This window comes from Pyrus communis, chromosome 15, assembly GCF_041283825.1.
Source record: "Pyrus communis isolate YQ-2024b chromosome 15, ASM4128382v1, whole genome shotgun sequence".
Lineage (NCBI taxonomy): Eukaryota > Viridiplantae > Streptophyta > Magnoliopsida > Rosales > Rosaceae > Pyrus > Pyrus communis.
The window spans coordinates 35,774,346-35,796,305 of NC_142579.1; the positions used below are offsets into that span (position 1 = coordinate 35,774,346).

At 37.8% G+C, this 21,960-nt stretch overlaps 4 protein-coding genes across 4 annotated transcripts; 1 reads left to right on the plus strand and 3 right to left on the minus strand.

Moving 5' to 3' along the window:
* Positions 1-1,555: 1,555 nt before the first annotated feature.
* LOC137740618 (DNAse I-like superfamily protein) lies at positions 1,556-7,202 on the minus strand. The gene is made up of 15 exons (XM_068480459.2): positions 6,960-7,202; positions 6,490-6,874; positions 6,242-6,408; positions 6,029-6,094; positions 5,404-5,456; positions 4,952-5,033; positions 4,771-4,817; positions 4,490-4,571; positions 4,193-4,285; positions 4,060-4,092; positions 3,895-3,983; positions 2,821-3,805; positions 2,637-2,722; positions 2,336-2,420; positions 1,556-2,127 (listed from the first exon to the last, which is right to left on the minus strand). The coding sequence occupies exons 1-15, from the start codon at positions 7,044-7,046 to the stop codon at positions 2,056-2,058; spliced, it is 2,412 nt and encodes an 803-aa protein (XP_068336560.2). The 5' UTR covers positions 7,047-7,202; the 3' UTR covers positions 1,556-2,055.
* A 4,583-nt stretch (positions 7,203-11,785) lies between these two features.
* Positions 11,786-14,385, minus strand: LOC137708653 (Acyl-CoA N-acyltransferases (NAT) superfamily protein). Its single transcript, XM_068447777.2, has 3 exons — positions 14,131-14,385; positions 12,584-12,706; positions 11,786-12,210 (listed from the first exon to the last, which is right to left on the minus strand). The coding sequence occupies exons 1-3, from the start codon at positions 14,282-14,284 to the stop codon at positions 11,999-12,001; spliced, it is 489 nt and encodes a 162-aa protein (XP_068303878.1). The 5' UTR covers positions 14,285-14,385; the 3' UTR covers positions 11,786-11,998.
* A 752-nt stretch (positions 14,386-15,137) lies between these two features.
* Positions 15,138-16,927, plus strand: LOC137739826 (FAD/NAD(P)-binding oxidoreductase family protein). Its single transcript, XM_068479547.2, has 3 exons — positions 15,138-15,497; positions 15,647-15,951; positions 16,047-16,927. The coding sequence occupies exons 1-3, from the start codon at positions 15,216-15,218 to the stop codon at positions 16,756-16,758; spliced, it is 1,299 nt and encodes a 432-aa protein (XP_068335648.2). The 5' UTR covers positions 15,138-15,215; the 3' UTR covers positions 16,759-16,927.
* Positions 16,928-16,942: 15 nt separating this feature from the next.
* On the minus strand, positions 16,943-18,832 carry LOC137739833 (V-type proton ATPase subunit c''2). The gene is made up of 4 exons (XM_068479557.2): positions 18,547-18,832; positions 18,371-18,448; positions 17,452-17,622; positions 16,943-17,358 (listed from the first exon to the last, which is right to left on the minus strand). Exons 1-4 carry the CDS (start codon positions 18,675-18,677, stop codon positions 17,193-17,195), a joined length of 546 nt encoding a protein of 181 aa, XP_068335658.2. The 5' UTR covers positions 18,678-18,832; the 3' UTR covers positions 16,943-17,192.
* Positions 18,833-21,960: the final 3,128 nt, after the last annotated feature.

Below are 21,960 nucleotides of genomic sequence, written 5' to 3' on the forward strand. Positions count from 1 at the left end.
GTTAAATGTTTCTTGAAAGCTTAAATTTTTAAATAAAATTAAATAATAATAATAATAATAAATAAATGTCTACCAATTAATAAAACATTCATTATCAACTAAAATCCTATAAAATTACCAGTTTAACTTTTTAATTAAAACATAACATAAATAAGAAATATGGGGCAGAAATGTAATTTCACACAACGAAATTTTGCTGTTTTTTTTCAAAACCTCACCTACATGCAATCCTAACATATCTCTAATTTTTAAAAAAAAAAAAATAATAAAAAAAAAAAACTTCTCTCTCCCACATTCTCTATCACTCTCTTCCTCTCTCCTTCTATTTTAAAAACAAAAAAAAAAAAAAATTCACGCACTTTATATGTGCCTATATACTAGTAAATATATAAGTAAAGAAGTAGAGTGAGACTTTAAACAAACAGAAAATATGTGTTCACGAGATAGGTTACCAAATACAAATAGGATAGGTTACCAAACACAAATAGGTTACCAAGTGCAAACTACTTCGACGGCTTGACCTGTTAACATTTGCCAAGAACTAGGCCTGCTCACAAGAAATGTCACATCACGAGATGATATGCGTTCGAGCATGATTAAGGTCAAAGATTTAATGAATTAAGTTTATTGATAAAAGGTCTTGGTGCATGGTATGACTATATACACCGATACACTGATGTATACTAATATATCATTGATAAGTTTTCGAACATGTTTGTCACACGGCAACGTGTTGTTACCAATTCATATTTTTGTAATAAAATTTCTATAGTGTTCTTGAATATAATATATTATAAGCCTCACACAACCGATATGTTAAGGATACAAATTATAATATTAAATAAATAAATACATGTGCTATGATTGTCTGGCTAAATTGAATCATTATTTTACTAAAATATAAATACACGTTAATACATAAATAAATTGATAACATAACGTGATCTCGTACTTTAGTCCCATCATTTTGCTTATATTTATATTCTAAAGTACAATATATAGGTAAGAGAGATTTTAGGTGTTTTTGACTTTTGAGTATGGATTGTTACTAAATTATGATCAAAATCTCTCCCTTTTTCTTGGATATTTTTCGTGTTTTTAACCAAATTCCTTGTTGTATGGTAGATCGAAGCAAAACCCGAATTTGGCCAAGAAAAAGAAGAACAAAACCAAACCCTGGTTATCACTTCATGGTGAACTGGTAAAAGTCTCTGTCATCGAACGATTGTTGTACTTTTTACGATATACAACGACCACCCTATTTTTTTACCACACGTCGACGGTAGACTAGTAGCGTAACGTTTTCATTTGATAATACAATGTCATGAGTTATTAATTTAGAACTTTAGAACCTCACCCGTTACATGCAAGTCTCTTTTTAAAAAGCAAGAACGTATTCGAAGGAAAATATGAACAATTTCAAAGTACGAATACTTTCAAGGCTTTTTTGCTCATGATCCACTTTTGAAATTTGGTTGCTTAAATGATCCGTTTTTAGCATGTTGCCGTTATATCATCGTTGTATCGTTAATATATGGACAATACATCATCGATATCTCGTCAATATTTGAATTCGTTAATCTTATCAACCAAATGTCAAAGTGAATTATTTAGCTAATTGCCCTACTTTCAAACTTTTACAAATGAACTTGGAATAAAAAATAGCAACCATTAAGGGCGGAGTTAAGAATTTTCACATAAACGGTAAAAATTATTTTCTTCCTCGTGTCTAATGTGACGGGCATAACCAATTTTTGGGGTGAGCCGGTGAGGTGAGGTGAATTTGAAAACAATTGACACCAAATTTCACCCTTCTCTCATCCGAACCGTTGATACAGGTGACGAGTGACGAGTGACGAGTGCCAGACGGTTCAATTCTAATTTCCTAGATAGCAACTGTAGAACTGAGTACCATGCAGATCAAAAGTATATACAGGAGGTTGCTGCAGAACCTGTGACTAGAAGCTCAACGAGTTTGACAACCGTTCCCGCAATTTCTCCGATTGCAATCCCCTGATGTCGAGGGCTATACTGCGGCGGACTTCTGTGTTGCTCTTATGATGATTGGTCAGAATTGTTGATGAATGACAACTCAGAAGCCAATGCAATATGATCACTACCCCATTTCTGCAAAACCGTCCCGAAAAATTAAACCTCACAAATATGTCTCTCCAGTTCTTTCATTCAACCAGGATTAATCCATGTCGTTTATTATATATTGCTTCAGTTGAAAAGTCTACTCTTATAATCGTAATTTTAATTCATTCCCTTTTGCTTTCCCTAAACTAGTAAATAGATATCGTTCTCTGTATAATGTTTGGTGGAAAACCCGTACCTTGGTTGGGAACCCTGAAGTCCACTGCATAGCTTGCTTTGGAATAGGAGCAAGCACCCTGACAGTCTGCAGACCTTCGGAACGCCTGGTATTAAAAAAAGAAAATTATAAGAAGCAACAATAGGTCTCAACCTATTCCGCGGGCTCAGAATAAGAAAGTAAATTGTCAGACAATAGAGTGGTACACGAACTTTATTAAAACAGATATGTAATTACTAAACGAGTTCTCGACTCAAAATCTGATAAGAAGAATAGGATGACAAGAAATGCACATGGAAAATCAGAACCATAGAAAATTTACCAGATGTAATCAACCGTGCCCAAGAATAATTTATTATAACTGGTCACCTGGGGCTCCCCACTTGAATCTCTGGTGCCAGAACAATCCTGCAAAGATGATACTAAAAAGAGTAAATGGCCAATTTGCAGATCAAACAGCAATGCTCTAAATAACGTTCGATCAGGATATTAGACAATATGCCTACCTCAACTTCAGTATATGTGCTCTTAAGCTTCAGAGGATGTTCCAAAAGAGTGTGTTCCGCATTGCCTGTGGCAGTTTCTATTTCCATCGGAGTCCATAGTGATGGATCATAATAGGTTCTCTCCGCATTGGGTGATGCCAAAAATGCTGAGTTGGGAGTAACTGAAGTAAAATCAGATGGAAAGGCATCTTCCATATCGTGTAATGCAGATATAAACGTTTTATCATCTTCAGCTGTATTTTCATCTGCCGGAATGGCTTCATCTAGCACATTAAGAGATAAACTTTCCATATTTTTCTGCAATTCAAGGTCAGCACTAGCAGATGGACATGATAAGTCCACTTGATGTGAGTCTGAAGGGCTTTCCCCCTCGACACCAGAAACTGGATCAGAAGACATATGCCCTAAGTTTTCCAATGAAGAGACTTTGGTATCATCGGTAATGGAAGCCTGGTTAGATAGCTTAGACAAAGGAACTTCTGAGTCGATAGGAACCACAGAATCTGGATCAGTCCCTTCCCTAATAGAATCATTGTCCCTCGTAGAGAAATGTTTATGGATATCACAGTTCAACCTTTCTTTCTCTAGGCAAACATCTGAATACAAATGTCCGCTCGATAATCCATGATTTGAATTAGAGGTGAAATCCACTTTTTCTTCGTATCCCATCTCAGTCACATGGAATGCTGATCCAGTTTCAACCTCAGAGACATCTAAAGAGTTCTGCTTAGTTTCTTGGTTCACATCAACATCTTTGGAACCGTCATCTTTTCCAAAATGCACATTGGGGCAAGACTTATCGAAAACGTCTGGAGTGTCAGTACTTTGAGGCTGAGACAAGTTGTTCGCTAATGGAACACTCTCTGCACTACTTTCTGGATTATTTGGGTTCTGGATATCCAATGACAGATTGCCCGAGTTCAATCCAGCTTCCCTCCCATCTACAATTGGTGGACCTTGAGCTATATGACTAGCAGGTCCAGCCCTACAATATTTTGTCACGTTTTCAAATCAAAATACAAGCGGTACTCTCAAATATAATTGTCCCCACTAGTCACCTCCTACAAGCCTTACCCATAATTACGATCATATGACCTTGGTGCATAAATTTGAGCTGAAGCTTGTCCAGATACCTTATCTCTGTCAACTCCAGACAAATCTAACTGCAAAGTATGATGCAAGATATATTTGTAATTTACAACTGCAAGGAGGTCCAAAATTGAGAAGAAATGAGCTTACCTTCTGTTCTGAAATAAAGTTGTATAACGGACTCTGACAAAAATAAATAAATAAATAAGTGTTACGGCCACATTAAAACAAAAAAGAGAACTCCAATGCTGCAATAAATATCCTTCAAGTGGTATACGCAAACCTTAGGTGTACAATTGAAATCCCCACAAAGAACAATTGGAGCATCATTCCAGATTTTGGAAACAGCATGAGCCCTATCCAGAAGAACCCTGACCTGTTCAAAGGAAAGATACAGGAAAATGTGATTTGAAGTTTCTGGTTGAATGAAAACTTGAGCATCACAGAAGTTAAAGTTTGTGATGGATTCCACACCACTCAAGCAGTTAGTTCCATATATCGGCCAAACACTTTTTATCGCTGGTCGATGTATATACAGAGAGAGAGAGAAAGAGAGAGAGAGACTACAATGGTCCACTACCTGGCCAAGCTTAATTTCTCCCCGTCTAGGGTTGTAAAGCACATGAATGTTACAAATGACAACTTTATTAGTACCTGTTGAGCTACAGATATGAAAGCAATTCAGTTATAAAATCTTAATAGAAAAGACAGAACTGTCTTCTACTGTTAAAACTAGTAGGTTCATCCAAATATTAATCAAACCTGTATGAGGCATCCTAATGACAGCATGTGTGTGGGGTGTGTGCGTGCGTGAGTGTATATCATGAATGAAGGTAAGTTCTTTAAAGATTCTTAATTTACCTTGTTGGTAGAGCTGCAATATTTTTGGTGCTATTCTGACGTATTGACTGTTAACAAAGAAACTAATAATATTTGTATGAAAGCATATCAAACAAAAGAAAAAATGACAAACCGATTTTGAACAATCAGAAATAGTGCTGGTTATTACATGGAAGTTTCAAGATATAAATATTCCGAGTACCTCCAGCACGCATATTTGAGCAACATTATCCCGAAGTCCAAGCTTATTGAACTCGATGGATTCCTCATGGACCAACTTGAATCTATAAAGGCAATTAAGGTAGAGATCAGTACCAAATCAATTTGCTCAGCACATAAGATACCAGCAGGTTAAGTCTGAAAAGATGAATACATGTTAAAACAAAGTAGTAACAAAGAAATCCCGAACAAAATACTTAAAGCCGTGCAAAAAAGGCTTAAATCAAAGAATAGGATAAGATAAGGATAGAAATATCAGCGCGAACTACTTTTTATTTTTAGCTAGTACAGGCGCATATTGACCTATACTGATGATTCATAGTAAGTAAATAAACTTCTCCCGGAGCAATAGCAGCATGGTAAATTGGATGAATGACTGCTCAGTGTTCATACATCAAGGGGATATCTAAAAAGTAAAAACTAGACATATTCTACCTTGACGATCTCCAAAAAATTGCACATCCATCAACTGGATTGCCAGTCCTCATCTGTACAAACCAAAACATTGTTACAGTTCCACCATCAATGAACAACTATTTTTTTTTTTTTGGCAAATAAACAACTTGATGAACTGACTTTATCAAACAGAGAACTTTTTGAGTTGCTGAAAGTTAGCCCAATTAATCTCTTTTCCTGGCCTTTACTACTAGAAAATTTATCTGCACGCAAGGACAACACGAAAAATGGCATCCTTCTCCTAATATCATGCACCCTCTCTTATTTGGTAGAATTAAGGGCAACATGCATCCTCTTATAGTTATTTTTATGAGCCAATTTGAAGTAATAACTGTTAATGGTATTCCTTGCACAATATAAACCACCTATATGGATTTATCCATCTACCAATCTCCGTAAAACCCTCACTTTTTCTGGACAGTTCTTGTTCAAAAATCTTTGTTTCTAATCTATCTAGTCCACTGCACTAAAAATATTTTCTATTGATGCTCAAAAAGGTGTCGAGCCTCTATATAATACCAAAAATGTAAAGAGGGAAATCTTAACATATGATATGGATGTCCTTGCGTTAGCAAAGCAGCAACATAAGCATTTTTAAGCACACCTTCCAAATGCCGATGTACCCCTTAAGCTTCAACTCCTCCTCAAGGTCCTCAAATTTATCAACTTCCTGCAATCAAAACGTCAGTCAAGTGCATCAAAAAGCAAAGCACAAATTAAAGATATTTCAAACACAACCGCCCCAACATTCGATATTCTCACTGAACTATACAAAATTAACGGAATGTTGTCGAACGCTGCACATAAAAACCAACACCTGAAGGCACATTATGTCGGGTGACCACAGCCCGAGCTCGAATATCAAATTTCGCTTTCTCCACAGCCAGTCCATCATATGATGAGGTATGTGATAGTATAGCTTACTCCGGTGATCGTTAGCCAAGTAATCGGCTAGTATATTATATGACAACACAGTAAACCTCTCTGCCAACACGAAAACCATAAATTCAAAAACTAAGCTTAAACCAAATAACCTTCGATTAATTTGTGATTATGGTCGATTACCACAATTAGGGGACGGTGTCGTTTTGGCAAATTCCCAGTTCCGATAGTCCAAGGGTTTCGGCCGAGGCCGGAATTGCTGCGGCGGCCGAAACTGCTGAGGGGGGCGAAACTGATGGGGAGGCCGAAATTGCTGATTCGGCCGGTACGGTTGATTGTGATCGAGCTGCGGAGGACCGCGGAAGTGGTTGACATCGAAAGACGGCGGCGGAGTCCGACGATAGGAGGTTTGGTTGGGGAAGGGTCCGGAATCACCTTGCCGGGACCCTAGATTGGCGTCGCGGACTGAGCGGAAGTGGGAGTCTCCGGTGACGTAGTTGTTCCTACCGCCACCTGAGTAGGGGCGGTTGGAGAAGCCTCTCTGCCATGGGTTTCGCCCACCTCGGTACTGTGAAAGAGAGAGCACTGGTTAGTTGAAAGTTTCAGAGCCATTTTTGAAATTAAAGAGAGAGAGAGAGAGAGAGAGAGAGTACAGGAGGGCGCGAAGACATGGTGGTGACGGCGGAGTTGGTGGCGGCAGCGGCGAGGAATTGGAGGGAAGGAGGAGGAGCGTGTCTCATTTTGACGGAATCCGGATGGCAGTAACCGGGTCCCTAGTCACAAACATCGGCGGGACCCACACGTGGCTGGGGAAAAACTTGGATTACAAATTTCAGTTCGAATCGAAAATTTTTTCTCGAGTGAACAATTTCGAAGGTTTTTGGATGTACCCGTCCGATTGGAATTTTATTAAACTTGTTTTATCATATTCTTCTCATATTTAGATTTGATTTTTTCGTATTTTGTATATATCATACTATTAATATTTAAAAATGTTGTCTAACATAATTTTAAAATGATGCTAAGGAAATTAAATTTTAAACTAAATGATGTAGTTGTTGATGGATTTGGATCCTCGCCGGATCCCCTCTATGAGGATCCTAGGGATCAACAAAACCGGACCGTTGATCAAAAATCGTGCGGTACCAATTAAATGCTTTTTATATTTTTAAACGTAAAGCACCATCGTTTTGCGTGAAAAATATAAAAAAGGAAAAAATTGTGGCCGCACGATTTTTTATCAACGGTCTGTGTTCTTTAATCCCTATATCCCAAGGAAGGGGATCCAACGAGGATTCAAATCTGTTGTTGATGATCATATTACTTAAGCATTGATTAATGTATTTATTTTTTTATTAATGACACATAACAAATTTAGTTTAAAATTTTTACATTCCTAACATTACTCATAATTTTGTGTTATACACTCATGAAAGATCCTGCATATTTCGCAAAATTCCAATAAAATATTGAATGGTAAAAACATAAAAGTTTTCAAAGTCTTGCAAAATGTACGAGATCCAAAGTATGTTCACAAAAATTTTGAGATAAAACCGATTCTGAAATTTTAGATAAATTCCAATAATCCAATATTTCGAAATTGAAACTAATATTTCATTCCAAAACTTTTTTTTTAATTGGCATTGGAATACTTGCTTCCGATCTAATCCGACAGAAAATCACTCTTACCCTCGCTCATCCATTCCTATTTAATTGAATTTTGTTTTGATTTCATTAGTTACTTTTTTTTTTCTTTCTATTTTATGTTAAGTACAACATTAGAAGGTGATTCTAAATTGGTCTCAATTTTTTAAAATAGTTAAAATTAGACATATGTTAAGTCACTAATTTTAGGTATTACATGCCCAAATATTGAAGTGGGTTTATGTCACATCCCGGCCCAGGTCCCCACCACATCCCGGGCTCGACTCCACCGTAGCATGATATTGTCCGCTTTGGGCCCCTACCATACCCTCACGGTTTTGTTTCTGGGAACTCACACAAGAACAAAACCGTGAGGGTATGGTAGGGGCCCAAAGCGGACAATATTGTGCTACGGTGAAGTTGAGCCCGGGATATGATGGGAGCCCGGGCCGGGATGAGACAATTTAACTCTTAATTCATCTATGGCTACATTTGGTAGCACATTCTTGTAATTAAGCAGGGTATTAAATTAGTTGGTTGGATGAGGCCATTGAGTCTGGCAAGTCATTTGCGAAGCCTTAAATCCTTAACTTGACCCCTTTTAGCCAAGGAAACTTAGAGTTTAACTTGGCTAAAAGGATTTGACTTATGGATTTTAAAGTTGATGACAAGTGAAAATCACTTTTAGTATTTGGAGTGATCTAACAGATGTTCAATTTTTAAAAATTGAGGTAATTATTTTAATTGTTTTAAAAGATTAAGGCCTTAACCACCCCAATTGCATTTAACTTCATTGTTTGGTTCCCATTACCCTAGACTATCCCTCGAGAATAACTACTCAAGCCCCTTTGCGAACAACTCTAGGCCATCTCGACATCCATCGAGTACAACATCAAGCAAATATAACACTAACAATCATTTGAGATGAGCTCGAGTTGTTCTTGAGAAGGCTCGAGTTGTTTTTGAGAGGGTTCGAGTTATCTCGAGCAATGGAAACTAGGAAATGGTTTAAAAGTAATAAGGATTTGTTAAATTGATAACCAAAAATTCAAAATGAAAGAGTTTAACACAATCATCTTCGAGTTGTTGCTCGTCTGATTTTCATAAAGTTGTAAGTGCAATCATCTTCTAGTGTCTTTGGCAACAATCATTTTCTAGAGCTACAAATATGAGAACACCGTTAGATCATATGATTAATAACGACGTTTCATCACCCGTTTGGATTTCTTTGTCAAATCCAATGAGCGAAGGATAATCACCGGCGTACACAAATTTCATCTCATATTCTGTAACAAGTGAAAACACAACAGTACATCTATGTATATACACTATTGGTGAATGCTCAAGAGTCTCAACAATAGTTTTGTCTGTCACGTATTGAATCTTGCAGATTGCTTTCTTTAGAAATCAACGAAACGTTTTCTCCATGTTTTTATGTTGTACTGTTACTTATCAGGTACATGGAACCGTTAGTATATGGGGAGTAGCCGAAGAGTATGAGAGACTTAGCCAAGGAAGGGCTCCCGACTTTCATCGAGGAAGAGAAGAAGCTGATAAAGGGGTTTTTCGATTTTATTGGCATCAACTACCATACCGCAAGATTTAACTGGCATCCTTTCCATGTACTTTGCAGCATAGTAGTTGATGCCAATAAAATCGAAGGACCCGACCTTATCAGCTTCTTCTCTTCCTTAGTGAAAGTGGGCAGTCTTTCCTTGGCTAAGTCTCTCGTACTCTTCGGCTACTCCCCATATACTAATGGTTCCATGCACCTGATAAGAAACAATACAACATCATTAAACTTGGGGAAAACGTTTTGTTGATTTCTAAAGAAAACATGTTATTCTATACAAGAGTGACGCCCAAGTACAACATAAGCGATACTTCTTCCGGTTATATAACACGAAAAATATATCTAAGACTTCTCACTAATTAACCAACCAAACTCGAGTTGTAGAACTGTGTCTTCTGCTGAATTTGAATAAGGCTCAACGTAGTGTCCCACCAGACTCGTTCCAATTTTTCCTCCCTGTTTTCCTTTCAAAACAAGTAAAAAAAATAAAGAATCATGAAACTGATGGCAAATGAAAAGAGTGTTATTCACCATGAACTAATGTTTTGTTGGTTCATGGACTTCCTTTTCACTGGTCTTGAAGAAGAAGAACACAGAAATCAGAATCAAGAGAGATATTTGAGGAATTAGAGATGATTACAAGTAGAACAAGAGGATAGCGGGAGTAGTAAACTCAGGATCGATCCATGGCGAGTGATAATATACTCACATATTCTGCAGAAATGAAGAATGAAACGAAGCATAGGTACAAGATCAGAGGGGGGAGAGAGAGAATTCTAGAGAGCAGTTGTTTCTTGTGTCCCAAATGAGTATTTGTTATGTACTTATATATAGTGCAGCACCTACACTCTTTCACACGCAGACTAGTTCAGTATGGCGATGATTTACACCTAGCATGGGGTTGTGGCTACGGAGCAAAGGACATGCCAAACTTTACTCATCATCGCTTGCGAAGTTTTCCCCTTCAACTAATATCGATATAATATCACGTGCTAAAATATACTCATCACTTGACCTAAAGCAAAAAATATTGATTGACATCATTTTTTTCTAGTTTAAAAATTAAACTCTAGATCAACGTTTACAAAATATAGTTTAAATATATAGTCTTTCCAGCATTTCTCGCCACATAAATGAGTTTATGAAAAATTATTCAGATGTGTTGGGATAGTTGAGTGTTTAAGGTTTAGGGTGGGAGGGACAGCCAGAACTTTTACCATATATAACAAAGGGAACTTAAAATTCAACACACAGCTAATTAATTAAAGAGGGTGCATGGTCCATTTGGTTGGTAGGAATGGGCGATGCTAGGTGCATTAAAAAAAAAAAAAAAAAAAAAAAGGGTAATCTCAAAGCAACAAATTTGATTGGTTAATGCGCCCACATGTCATGATTAGCTAGTCAAGGAATTAGGAAAAAAATTCTTTCCGGATCTTTCTCCAAAACTCACTGATCAAGTGATCCGGACCCTTAAAATTTAATTCAACGGTAAAAAATTATTATAGCATTTAAATTTTTTTACTAACTTCTCTGTTTTTGGCTAAAGGTCCGGATCACTTAATCCGTGGACTTTGGAGGAAGAGACCCGGAAATGATCTCTTTCCAAGGAATTAGGCACGTAGTGAGATGTTCTGAATATTATATGAAAGAACTCATAAGAAAAATATGTCAAAATAATAATATATGATGGTTTTTTAGCCAAGAAAAAAACGAAAGTAGTAAGCATATATGGTTAAATGGTTCAAAGGAGCATTTAGTGGGATGTTGGGACGAGTTCACTGAGAATTTTAGGTTTAGGTTTTGAGAGGGTGGGAGGATTCAAACTTCACGTCTCGGCTGTAAGTGAAAATGCTCTTAACCACAAACAATACAATAGGCCAAAAGCTAATTTGTGAAAGGTGTGACAAATGTCTTGGTTTGTTTTATTTTGATGGTGTTATCCACACCCATTTTTACTTCTCGCACACTTCTCTTAATTTTCGACCGTCATATCGAATGAATTGAAGATCATTAACGGACAAATATTAACAAATATGTGTGGAAGGTAAAAATAAATGTAAATAGCACTACCCTTTTATTTTACCTTTTTGTTACACTCTTTAAAGGTTTGTCGTGTTTTCATCCAAGTCACATGAGTTTTCCTAGATTACAAGAATAATCTCTAAAGTTTCAAATTTATTTTACTAAATTGTCCACCTTTCCAAAATTCCACCATTTCTCCTCATTTTTGCTGAAGTGCCGAAAACCCTTGGTCCTGATAAATTTGAAAACTTTCAAATGATCATAAGCTAATCCGATCAACAAACGACAGTCATTTCTCCAGAAATACAGCAGATGAACAGTCACATAACTTAGCTTCCGAACAAATTTTAGCAAGTTCATAACTCTAACAACCAGACATCATCTAGCATAATTTAGAAATAACAAAAGATCAAAATTTAATGTAACAACTTCCCCATTTGATAGCTTTGACATTTATTTCTTTGTCTGAGTGATATACTTGGTAAGAACGTAGCAGTCTGGAGGGGTGATGTTCGTGTAATAATTCTGGATGGTTTCCGTGATTTCGAACCCAAATTTCTTGTAGAAGTTTATGGCGTCCTCATTGTTTGTCTGAACATGCAAGTATATTTCTGAAATATTTTGCTTGGCGCACAGATCAAGAGAATGGTTCAACAGTTTTTTACCTGCAAAAATCCCACAACTTAGATAAGAAAACTATGCGGTTGTTATTATCCAGATTAAGCAAATATTTTGCCGTAAGACAGTACCACCAAAAAGTATGAGGACTTTTTCTTGACACCTTAATCTTAATTCTATTAGACATTTAAATAACAATTCACTGTATATATAACAAGTCGTATCCAGAAGGTAAACTCGACCAAAGCATGGTCGTATCCAGAAGGTAAACTTGACCAAAGCATGGTCGTATCCAGAAGGTAAACTTGACCAAAGCATGGTTTACCACGGTTGTAACCAATAAGCATGACTTGGTGGTTTCTCAAACAGACTCCCCCCTGCCATACCAAATTTATAATACGAAGAACAGTGCTTGCTTACCAATGCCTAGCCCACGGTATGGTGCTAAAACTCCCAATGTCATGATGTACACGCGGACAGCTCCATTTTCCTTTTTCTCAAGCCGGCATGCAATTGCACCAACACATATATCACTGAAATATGCTGTACAAAAATAATAGCAGGAATTAAACTTTCCTCTTTCATAATGTTTGTCAATTTGGCATGTAGTCAACTTCAACTTAGACACGAGTGCTAAGGGTATACCTACACAGGAAAGGTTTGCAATTTTGTTTACATGTACCAGGTATAATTATCGATCTAGCTTTCTAGACCATATATGCACCTTCAACGAGATACTGTAAGAAGTGGACTATCATTGCTCGGTGAATAAGCTTGTTAAACTTAAACAATAGTCTCACATTGGTCCTCACACAATAGCATACGGCACATCCAATTCATAACAGGATACCTTTGAAAATGCTCAAGCTAATGTCCGACCAAGTTCTTCATTCTTAATGACCCTCTTTGCACGTCTAATAAGACATACAACATCAGTCCTCCCAAAATCATGCCGACTTATTAAAAGAACTAGCACTACAAAATTTTACTGGGGAAGTAGGTTATAAAAATAAACATAACTCATCAAAGAAGACATCTAATTTTGTTTGGGTGGTGCTATCCACACACCCATTTTTACCTCTCACACACCCCACTCAATTTCCGGCCGTTCGATCGTACGAATTGAAGAAGATCAATGGACAAAAATTAACAAGGATATGTAGGAGGTAAAAAGGGGTGTGTGAATAGCACTACCCTTTTGTTATTGAGGAACTGATATAGATTCAGGGGATAGCTGATCACTCAACTACCTCACTAATGCTGCACCAGAACCTCGTCATTTATCTTCAAAAATACATAGTTCCTCACGGTTTTTTTAGAACACCAACAAACAGAAACAATTGACTTAAGACACATAACTATTGAACCAAGCATTACTACCATAACTAAAACTACCCAAATCCCTGACATAATAATAACTTTCCATCCCCAGTTTACTTGAAGGTCCCAAACCCCTGAGTAAGCTATTAGAAAAATAGAGAGTAAGCTAGTAGATTTGTGTTATCAACACTCTTCAAAAGTCTATCTGAGTGAGTGAAATCAGCATTTCAAAATGCAAAGAGCTAACATCCAATATTTCTCAGCGCAAGCCATAAACAAGTTCCATTTTCGGATAACCAGAAGCAAACAAACAACAACGAAGATTACGAAATACCCAGAACGAACAAACCACAAAATATTCACAGAACAGTAATTAGAAGTAGAACATAATTACAAGCTCAAATTACTATATCCCATCAAATCTTTCACAAAATAACCAATAGCCAGATGAGATTTCAGGGCATTTGAATAAAGAACCTACATTTGTAACACAAAATAAGCAAACCCCACAAAACAATATGCATAATTAAGCAAAACCCAGAAAATATTAAGCAAAAATAAACAAAGCCCAGAAATATTATGCAAAATTAAACAAAACCCAGAAAATATAATTCAAAAATGATAAAGACTCAGAATCGAAGCTCAACCTAGCTTGGTGAAATCGCCGGAAGCGAGGGCATCGGCGTAGTACTTGTCGTTGTAGCGGACTGGGAAGAGGGCAGTGTTGAGTTTCTTCAGCTGCATCACGTTCTTGTCCCGCAGTCCGTCCAGCGAGCTTTGGACCTCGCGCCCAGCCCCCATTTCTCCACGGAGAGTTTTGCTTGACAGAGAAGACGAGCAGAGAGAGAGAGAAGGGGAAGAGAGGGGAAGGGGGACGGTTTGGAATATTGTACGGACATTGCATCTTTGGGTTTTTGTGGGAGAGGTATGTGGTCCGGGTCGGGTCATGGAGGTAATAGTTTGATGGTTTGGGTCACATCACAATTGGTAAAACCTTTAGATGTAGGCCCATTAATAAGAAATGTGGTTAATTAGACTATGAATGCTTGGCTCCTCAAATATACGAAATGATTTTCTCAAAACATTGGCTGATTTATTCAAACCGTATAAGCGCAGAGGTTATACGTGTGTAATTTAAATTTGTTTATTATTTGTTATGAAAATATTTATATCACTTCTTAAAATAAAATAAAAAATTGAAAAAAAGAAATTTGAGCGTGGAACTTTGAAGAAGGGGTTAAGGGGGTGGTTTTGAAGTGGGAAACCTGGGTTTAAGGAAAAACCTCCTCCATTATTTTTTAAATAGGATATGTTACGTTTGCTTGCCTGTGAGGTTCGTGTAAAAAAAAAAAATTTGGAGTGATATGTAATTATTAAGTCGCCGTGTTTTTAATTTTGTTTAGCTTCGATGAGAGGATTAGAGTAGTAATTTCATAAAATTTTGGATGATAAATAGTGTTTCATTAATACGTAGCTTAGATATATTATTCTATAAATACTTTTAGTAAAAAAAGCGACTAAAAATAAAATTATTTAATTAATCAATTGTATTCTGATAATTTTTTTACAGTTTAATGGCTGCCAAACAAAAAAAAATTATGTTGGGTCGTACAACATTGTTAGTATTTTAGAGAAACCAATATGATTATCTTGTAGTGGTCCTATTGTCTTTTAGTCGCCACCCAACTTTCTTCAATTCACCAAAAAAGAAGTAAGAGGACTCTCTTGACCTATGGGTAGAGAGAGAGCGAGGGAGAGGAGGAGAGAGACGAGTCTGAAGAAAAAACCCAAGGCAGTAATTGTGGGAGGGAGCATAGCAGGGTTATCATGCGCCCACTCGCTCATATTAGCGGGGTGGGATGTTTTGGTGGTGGAGAAATCATATGCTCCCCCAACTGGAAGCCCAACTGGGGCTGGACTTGGCCTTGACCCTCTCTCTCTCAGACTCATCCAGTCATGGATTAAAGACCCTGACCTTCTCCACAAGGCCACTCTGCCGCTTACAATTGATCAGGTACAAGTAACAGTTCTCTATTCTATATCGTTGGATTGTAAATCGAAATCGAATACTTCTGACGCATATGCAAAATGATTATACACACGTGTCAAACTGTGATTTCTTCAGTTTTCTAAGGAGCGTGGATTTTTTATGGTGTTGTGTAGAATGATGCAATTGATGGTGAGAATAAGGTGAAATGTACGCTGACTAGAGACGAGGACTTCAACTGCAGAGCAGCACATTGGGCTGACCTGCATGCCCTTCTGTACAATGCACTACCGCCAAACCTGTTTCTTTGGGGTCACCATTTCCTATCTTTCTCCATTTCCAGTGACAAGTCTTCAGTTATAGTGAAGGCTTCATCCCATCGGACCAATGAAATCATCGAAATCATCGGTGATTTGCTCGTTGCGGCGGATGGATGTCTCTCTTCGATCCGCCACAGTTTTGTCCCTGACCATAAACTGAGGTTTGTTATGTCAAGTGTCAACTTTTTCATGAAAATTTTCATGTTTTGAGCTTCTTGTGTGTTGTGATATCATGATATTGTGTATGTTTTGTTAGGTATTCGGGTTACTGCGCATGGAGAGGGGTGCTTGATTTTACTGGAAATGAGAGTTCAGAAACCTTAACCGGCATCCGAAAGGAATACCCTGAGCTTGGGAAATGCTTGTACTTTGGCTTAGGTTCGGGGACGCACACCGTGCTATACGAGCTTCTGAACCGAAGGCTGAATTGGATTTGGTATGTCCACCAACCTGAGCCTGATCTGAAGCATAACTCGATGACCATGAAAGCGAGCAGCGACATGATCCAGAGTATGCACCAAGAAGCAGAGAAAATGTGGCTTCCAGAGTTTGTGAGAGTGATCAAAGAAACAAAAGAGCCTTTCATCAATGCCATATATGACAGTGATCCTTTAGAACAAATCTACAGGGACAATGTTGTACTAGTTGGAGATGCAGCTCACCCCACAACTCCTCATGCCCTAAGAAGCACGACAATGTCGGTAGTAGATGCTGCGGTGCTAGGGCAATGCTTGAAGAAGTGGGGAGCAGAAGATTTGCAATCAGCTCTCGAAGAATATCAGTCGATTCGGTTACCAGTCGTGTCCAAACAAGTCCTGCACGCAAGGAGAATGGGTCGGATTAAACAAGGCCTTGTTCTACCTGATAGACAGCTTTTCAACCCCAAGATTGCTAATCCAGAGGAGTGCCAAGAGCTGCAGCAGAAATTCATGCCCTTTTTCAGGGATGTTCCATCCATACTACTTTAATTCAACCAGATAATCGTCAAGACGCATCGTCTTTCCGGTTCTGTAGCCAATAAAGCATCTCTGTTTTGAGTATTGTTGTTCGATCTTTGTATAAGCAAGATTAAAAGTTTGAACTCCGACTATTTGTACACAATAATGAGCATTCAAATCAAAGCTGTTTATAAACCGACATCGACGATGCATATGAAAAAATGATTCTGTTATTCATTCAAAACTAAGATAATATTGTCTACCACCATGATTGAGGAAATGCTTAACTCATCCTTATACATCTCTCGCACAACTCATTCCCATCGGATTAAATACAACCTAAGATTGATACAATACGGAAAAATAATATTTCCACAGCAGCTTAACATTCCTAATGGTGAAAAGAACATATTACACGTAACATTGTCGTTATGTGATGCCAAGTTTTACTAAGCAACGCATCATCATTTCGAAGGCCATGTAGCTTGAGCTGACATTATGATTCCCACAATCACTCCAAACAATCCAAGTGCGCTGCCAAAGATTTCGATCACAAGGATCTTCACGAAAAGTGAGGAGTTTTGGGCATCGGATAATGCACAGCTGCTTCCAATAATTCCCACGCATAACCTGCCTCAGAAACAAAATCATTGTATGGTAAGAGCCATAGGACCTTTTTGAAATTCTAAAAGAAATGTGAAAAAGAAGGCTAAAGATATCAACCCGCAGACAAGGTTTGCAAAGCCCACGATTATCCCAGAGGCGAAGATTGCATATCCAGCTCTAAGAGACTCAGGTGCATGCATCTTTGATGTTGGAACATTCTCCAACTTTGTTTGTAGAATAATTGCAACAATAACACCATATATAGCAACAGCTTCACAAAAAATAACACTGCAAGAGAAAATGCATCCAGTCCAAGTCAGTCCCAAAACACATCATTGTAATGTCACACTCGAGCATTTACAACCAGCAGTGCTACGTTAAAGTTGGAAAATTCAAGGTGCATCATTTCGATAAGCAAATTTCCTACAATGGTGTTAAGAAACAGTTTTCAGGAGTGTTTTAATAGATGGCACAATTGTCCATCCATCAATCAATTAACCAAGCTAGTTTTAAGTCTGATTGCCAATAGCAATACGATCCATCTATCTATTAAGAACTTTCGTTCAAAAAAGATAACACTGAGACAACCAATCCAGTCCAAGTCAGTCCCAAAACATCATCATCTTAATCACACACTTAAGAATTTATAATCAGCAGAGTTACGTTAAAGTTGAAAATTCAAGGTGCATCGTCAAAGATAAGAAAATCTCCCACATAGGTGTGAAGAAACAGTTTTCGGGAGTGTTTAAATAGATAACACAATTCTCCATATATCAATCAATCAATCAATCAATTAACCGAGCTAGTTATAATCAGTGTGATTGCGAATAACAATACGACCTATTTTCAATTAAGAAATTTAATCCGCTATTGAATTCAATTACTGGGATGCTACTCCAAATCATGAACATAATCCCAATTTCTAGTATTTACATTCACTATATGTTTGCGTTATGAATCCAAAACCAAAAGCAGATGCTAAAATTAAATGAATATGTAATAAAAAAAAGGGAGTAAATTTCAGAAATTTCATTACCTAATGAGATTCTTAGAAGTGATACGAGGGGCCTTGATTGCTGCACCGATCAAACTGCTCCCAGTAATATAAATCCCCCTAATTGCCACAAAAACTTACACAATTTAGTAACTAATTAACCCAAAGATTATAACTTTAATAAACAAATGAAGGGGGAATAAGGAAAGGGGGAGAACCAGGCGGCACCGAGGACGGAGACGCCGATGGCGACGGCGATACCGATAGCGGAGAATGTGTAGGGAGAGATCTGGACGAGGGCGCGTGCCCAGGAGCTCGAGTAACCCACCGCTATTGCTGCACCTGACATTTTCAGAAACCCTAATCCTTGATGTGTGAAATTGGGGATGAGGATTTGGGGAAGGGAGTTGATAGAGGGAGGGTTTCTGATCTGATTCGTGATTGATGCGAGAAATTTCGTGAGATGTGGAGGATGGAGATTATTGTTTAGCACGCGCAGGATGCGCGCGTGTTTTTTCTTCTGGTTACTTGTGTTGTCGACATTTGAGGCCTTCAGTTGGGCTGTGTTTTGGGTTTGGGTCTGCAGGGCCAATGGACTTACAATTGGGCTTCTAAACAACTAAGATATTATTAGGAAGTTTAATGCATTAACTTACCAACGTCAATGTAATTCCTGAAAATCTTAGTGAACACTACATATTTGATAGGACTGAGTTATTCACATTTCATTTGATGTTCGAGGACGAATTCAAGGCTAAGAAGTGGGAAGCAAGTGAAAAGAGAAATAAAAAACAATAATGTTGTTTAAGCAAACAAAATTGATACACTTGCTGAGACACACTCTAATTAAGATGAACTTTATCATTGCATGAACAACCCTCATGTATTAGAGAGTTAGTGGACTCTGTGTGCTTTTATAGTAGTATTCGAAAGAAAAACTCACATTAAGTTTAGGAATAATCAAGCTTGAATTAATGACTTTCACTACGTCAAGGCGTCAATCCATCGCTAAGTTATATCCCTTCCTTTGTCCCGTATAGAGACATAGAATTCATCTGCAAGCGAACAGTGGTGAGCACGAAGCCCATCCAAGCCGGAAAAACCTACCCTCTATTGGTTCATGACCGCCACATGGAGGAGAACCACCTTAGAATGGTGTTGTACTATCCATCAACCAAGCTGCCAAGGGAGCCTTGTGAAATCACAACGAAGCTTAGAGAGTCCCTGACGGTAGCGCTCACAAATTATCAGATAATGACGGCCCGGTTGCAGAAGAATGACAAAGAGCAGTGGATGATAAAGTGCAATGATGCGGGCGTGAGAATGATTGAAGGTAAGGCAAGAGGGAGTTTGGAGGAATGGTTAAAAAATGTGGATAGGGAAAAGGAGCTTATGCTTGTTTATTGGGAGGAAATGTACCATAAACCTTATTTTTGGTCCACATTTTATGTTCAGGTAATCATGTTAGTACTCCGCTGCATCATTATCTCTGTTTGTACACAATTATGTCTATATCTTTTGCAACATATAAATTAATCACGTGATGAGAGATAGATTCGTAGTTGTATACAACTGGTTACGTTTAAGATTTTCTCCTCGTAACATAGAAATATGCTCTTAGTAAACAATTTGACATACTATGCAGTACTCTAATTGAATATCAGTATGACCGGTTTCTTGCTAGGTACATCGTTGTTCAGATTCATAGTTGAGCAACATATCATTTTCTCATATTAACATTTTGCGACATTGTGCCTTTTTCTTTTGTATAGCTTACGGAGTTTGAGGATGGTGGATTAGCAATTGGGCTGAGTTGCGCTCATCTCCCTGCAGATCAAACTTGTGCAACCATGTTCTTCAAAGCTTGGGCTGGCACGATGTTCTTCGGCAAGATCATGCATCCAATATTCTCCCACCCGTTGCATCGCGGGGGCCTGGAAACAGAAGGCCGAACCAAAAGCCCTATGCCGCCCTGATCAACCACTACACAACCTCCATCAACAAGTCATTTCACCGCACAAAACACAGAACTATTGCTCTTGCTTTTTCGGACGATATGGTTCGGGCTTGTATGGCCATGGCCCAGCCAGCCCATTGGTGCAACTGACAAATCAAGCCCAACACCGTTTGAGGTCCTTGCTGGGGTGTTGTGGATCTGTATTAGCAACGTGAAAGGAACGAGAGATGGGCTTGTTAACATGTCCATATGCATGGATATGAGAAAGGTTTTGAGGTCAAATAAAGGCTTCTTTGGAAATTGCATGGTTTGTAACAAGGTTCATCTAGGCGGTTTCCAAAAAGAGAATTTTTCACAAGCTGCAAGTTCTGTAAGTGAAGTGGGGGCAAAAATGGATACTAGGGAAGCATGGATTTGATAGAATGGCTTGAATGTAACGACGACCAATCTCCGTCCTTGATGAACGGTTGCAATCTCATTTGTTCGAGCTTAGAGGCCGTGGACCCTTTTTCGGCCATTTTTTAAGATGTGATTGCACCAATTCATGTGTTATGTTATATTGAGCCGGTGTTCATATTAGGGCAAGTTTGGATTCTTTCGGCAAAACCAGAAGATGGTGAGCTAAGTGGGGTGGTACTGGTTACGCTTCCACGTGATCAGGCTATAAAAATGTGTGAAGACAATCTTATTTTACACATCTCTCTGACTATCTTGATGGATGTGAAATAACCCTAACTAGGTTTAATACAATGGTTCCAATTGTTTCCCGATAAACACTGGCTAACTGCTAGTCTTTAAGTACAATCCCAATACATATTGTAGCAAAAAGTGATAATCCATGATCAAAATTTAATTTAGTGGTTACTACAATACATCTGAGTCTCAAATGGTATATACATGTTTGTGACAGGCAGTCCAACTATTTAAACTTATGTATGCTTCTTTGATTTTGTAGTACACCAAAAATTTAAGTATAATAGTAATACTACGAGACTGGGTTTCTGAGTGCATCCAAATACTCCTCTACATAAGATGCTTATGATCATAAAGGTTGGGACAAGCCGTATAAGTTAACCCATGAAAAATGGACACATTTTGATTTTGCTACAAAATTAGGAACTGCAGTTAGGACATATATTATTTTACCTGCTCCTAGAAATTAAACATGTCACAGGATACTCGTAGAATGGAAAGCATACACTATTTTTCAAAAGTCGCCAGAGAAATATAATACACCACCGCACAATTCATTGTTGTCTTCCATATTTCCAAAGATGATTGTGTTTTCCTTCATCCAATCTTTAGCAGAAGCTCCCAGACCATGACGTGTTATATTATATATCTAAACCACAGCAGCCTACATTCAGTGTATTTGTATATTAAACTAGGATTTATTTATATTTTTTGTTACAAAAATAAGGTTTCGATTGTTGGATTTCTAGTATATAATTTTTTTGGTTGCCTTGATTTCTCTCTTGCTTAATTTTTGTATGACTTAACTATATACCTTAAAATGGGGGTCAAAACGCAATTATTCAGTTGATCTAAACAATCTAATAACATTTTGTTTCGGTTATATTAGATAATGCTTAAAGTTCAAATTTTATGAACGAATGTTATTAAACAAAAAAAGGTCAAAAGTATTGAGGCATTCGGTTCACCAATCGTCCGGCCA

Coding starts and splice junctions, on each gene's coding strand:
- LOC137739833 (XM_068479557.2), bottom strand. CDS start 18,677: ATGTCAGGTGCAGCAATAGCGGTGGGTTACTCGAGCTCCTGGGCACGC. Junction 18,449..18,546: donor TCCGTCCTCGGTGCCGCCTG/GTTCTCCCCCTT, acceptor TGTGGCAATTAG/GGGGATTTATATTACTGGGA. Junction 17,623..18,370: donor ACTTCTAAGAATCTCATTAG/GTAATGAAATTT, acceptor TTTCTCTTGCAG/TGTTATTTTTTGTGAAGCTG.
- LOC137739826 (XM_068479547.2), top strand. CDS start 15,216: ATGGGTAGAGAGAGAGCGAGGGAGAGGAGGAGAGAGACGAGTCTGAAG. Junction 15,498..15,646: donor TGCCGCTTACAATTGATCAG/GTACAAGTAACA, acceptor GGTGTTGTGTAG/AATGATGCAATTGATGGTGA. Junction 15,952..16,046: donor GTCCCTGACCATAAACTGAG/GTTTGTTATGTC, acceptor ATGTTTTGTTAG/GTATTCGGGTTACTGCGCAT.
- LOC137740618 (XM_068480459.2), bottom strand. CDS start 7,046: ATGAGACACGCTCCTCCTCCTTCCCTCCAATTCCTCGCCGCTGCCGCC. Junction 4,572..4,770: donor ATTGCAGCTCTACCAACAAG/GTAAATTAAGAA, acceptor TCATATCTGTAG/CTCAACAGGTACTAATAAAG. Junction 2,421..2,636: donor GGCACGGTTGATTACATCTG/GTAAATTTTCTA, acceptor TTTTAATACCAG/GCGTTCCGAAGGTCTGCAGA.
- LOC137708653 (XM_068447777.2), bottom strand. CDS start 14,284: ATGGGGGCTGGGCGCGAGGTCCAAAGCTCGCTGGACGGACTGCGGGAC. Junction 12,707..14,130: donor CGGCGATTTCACCAAGCTAG/GTTGAGCTTCGA, acceptor ATTTTTGTACAG/CATATTTCAGTGATATATGT. Junction 12,211..12,583: donor ATACCGTGGGCTAGGCATTG/GTAAGCAAGCAC, acceptor GGATTTTTGCAG/GTAAAAAACTGTTGAACCAT.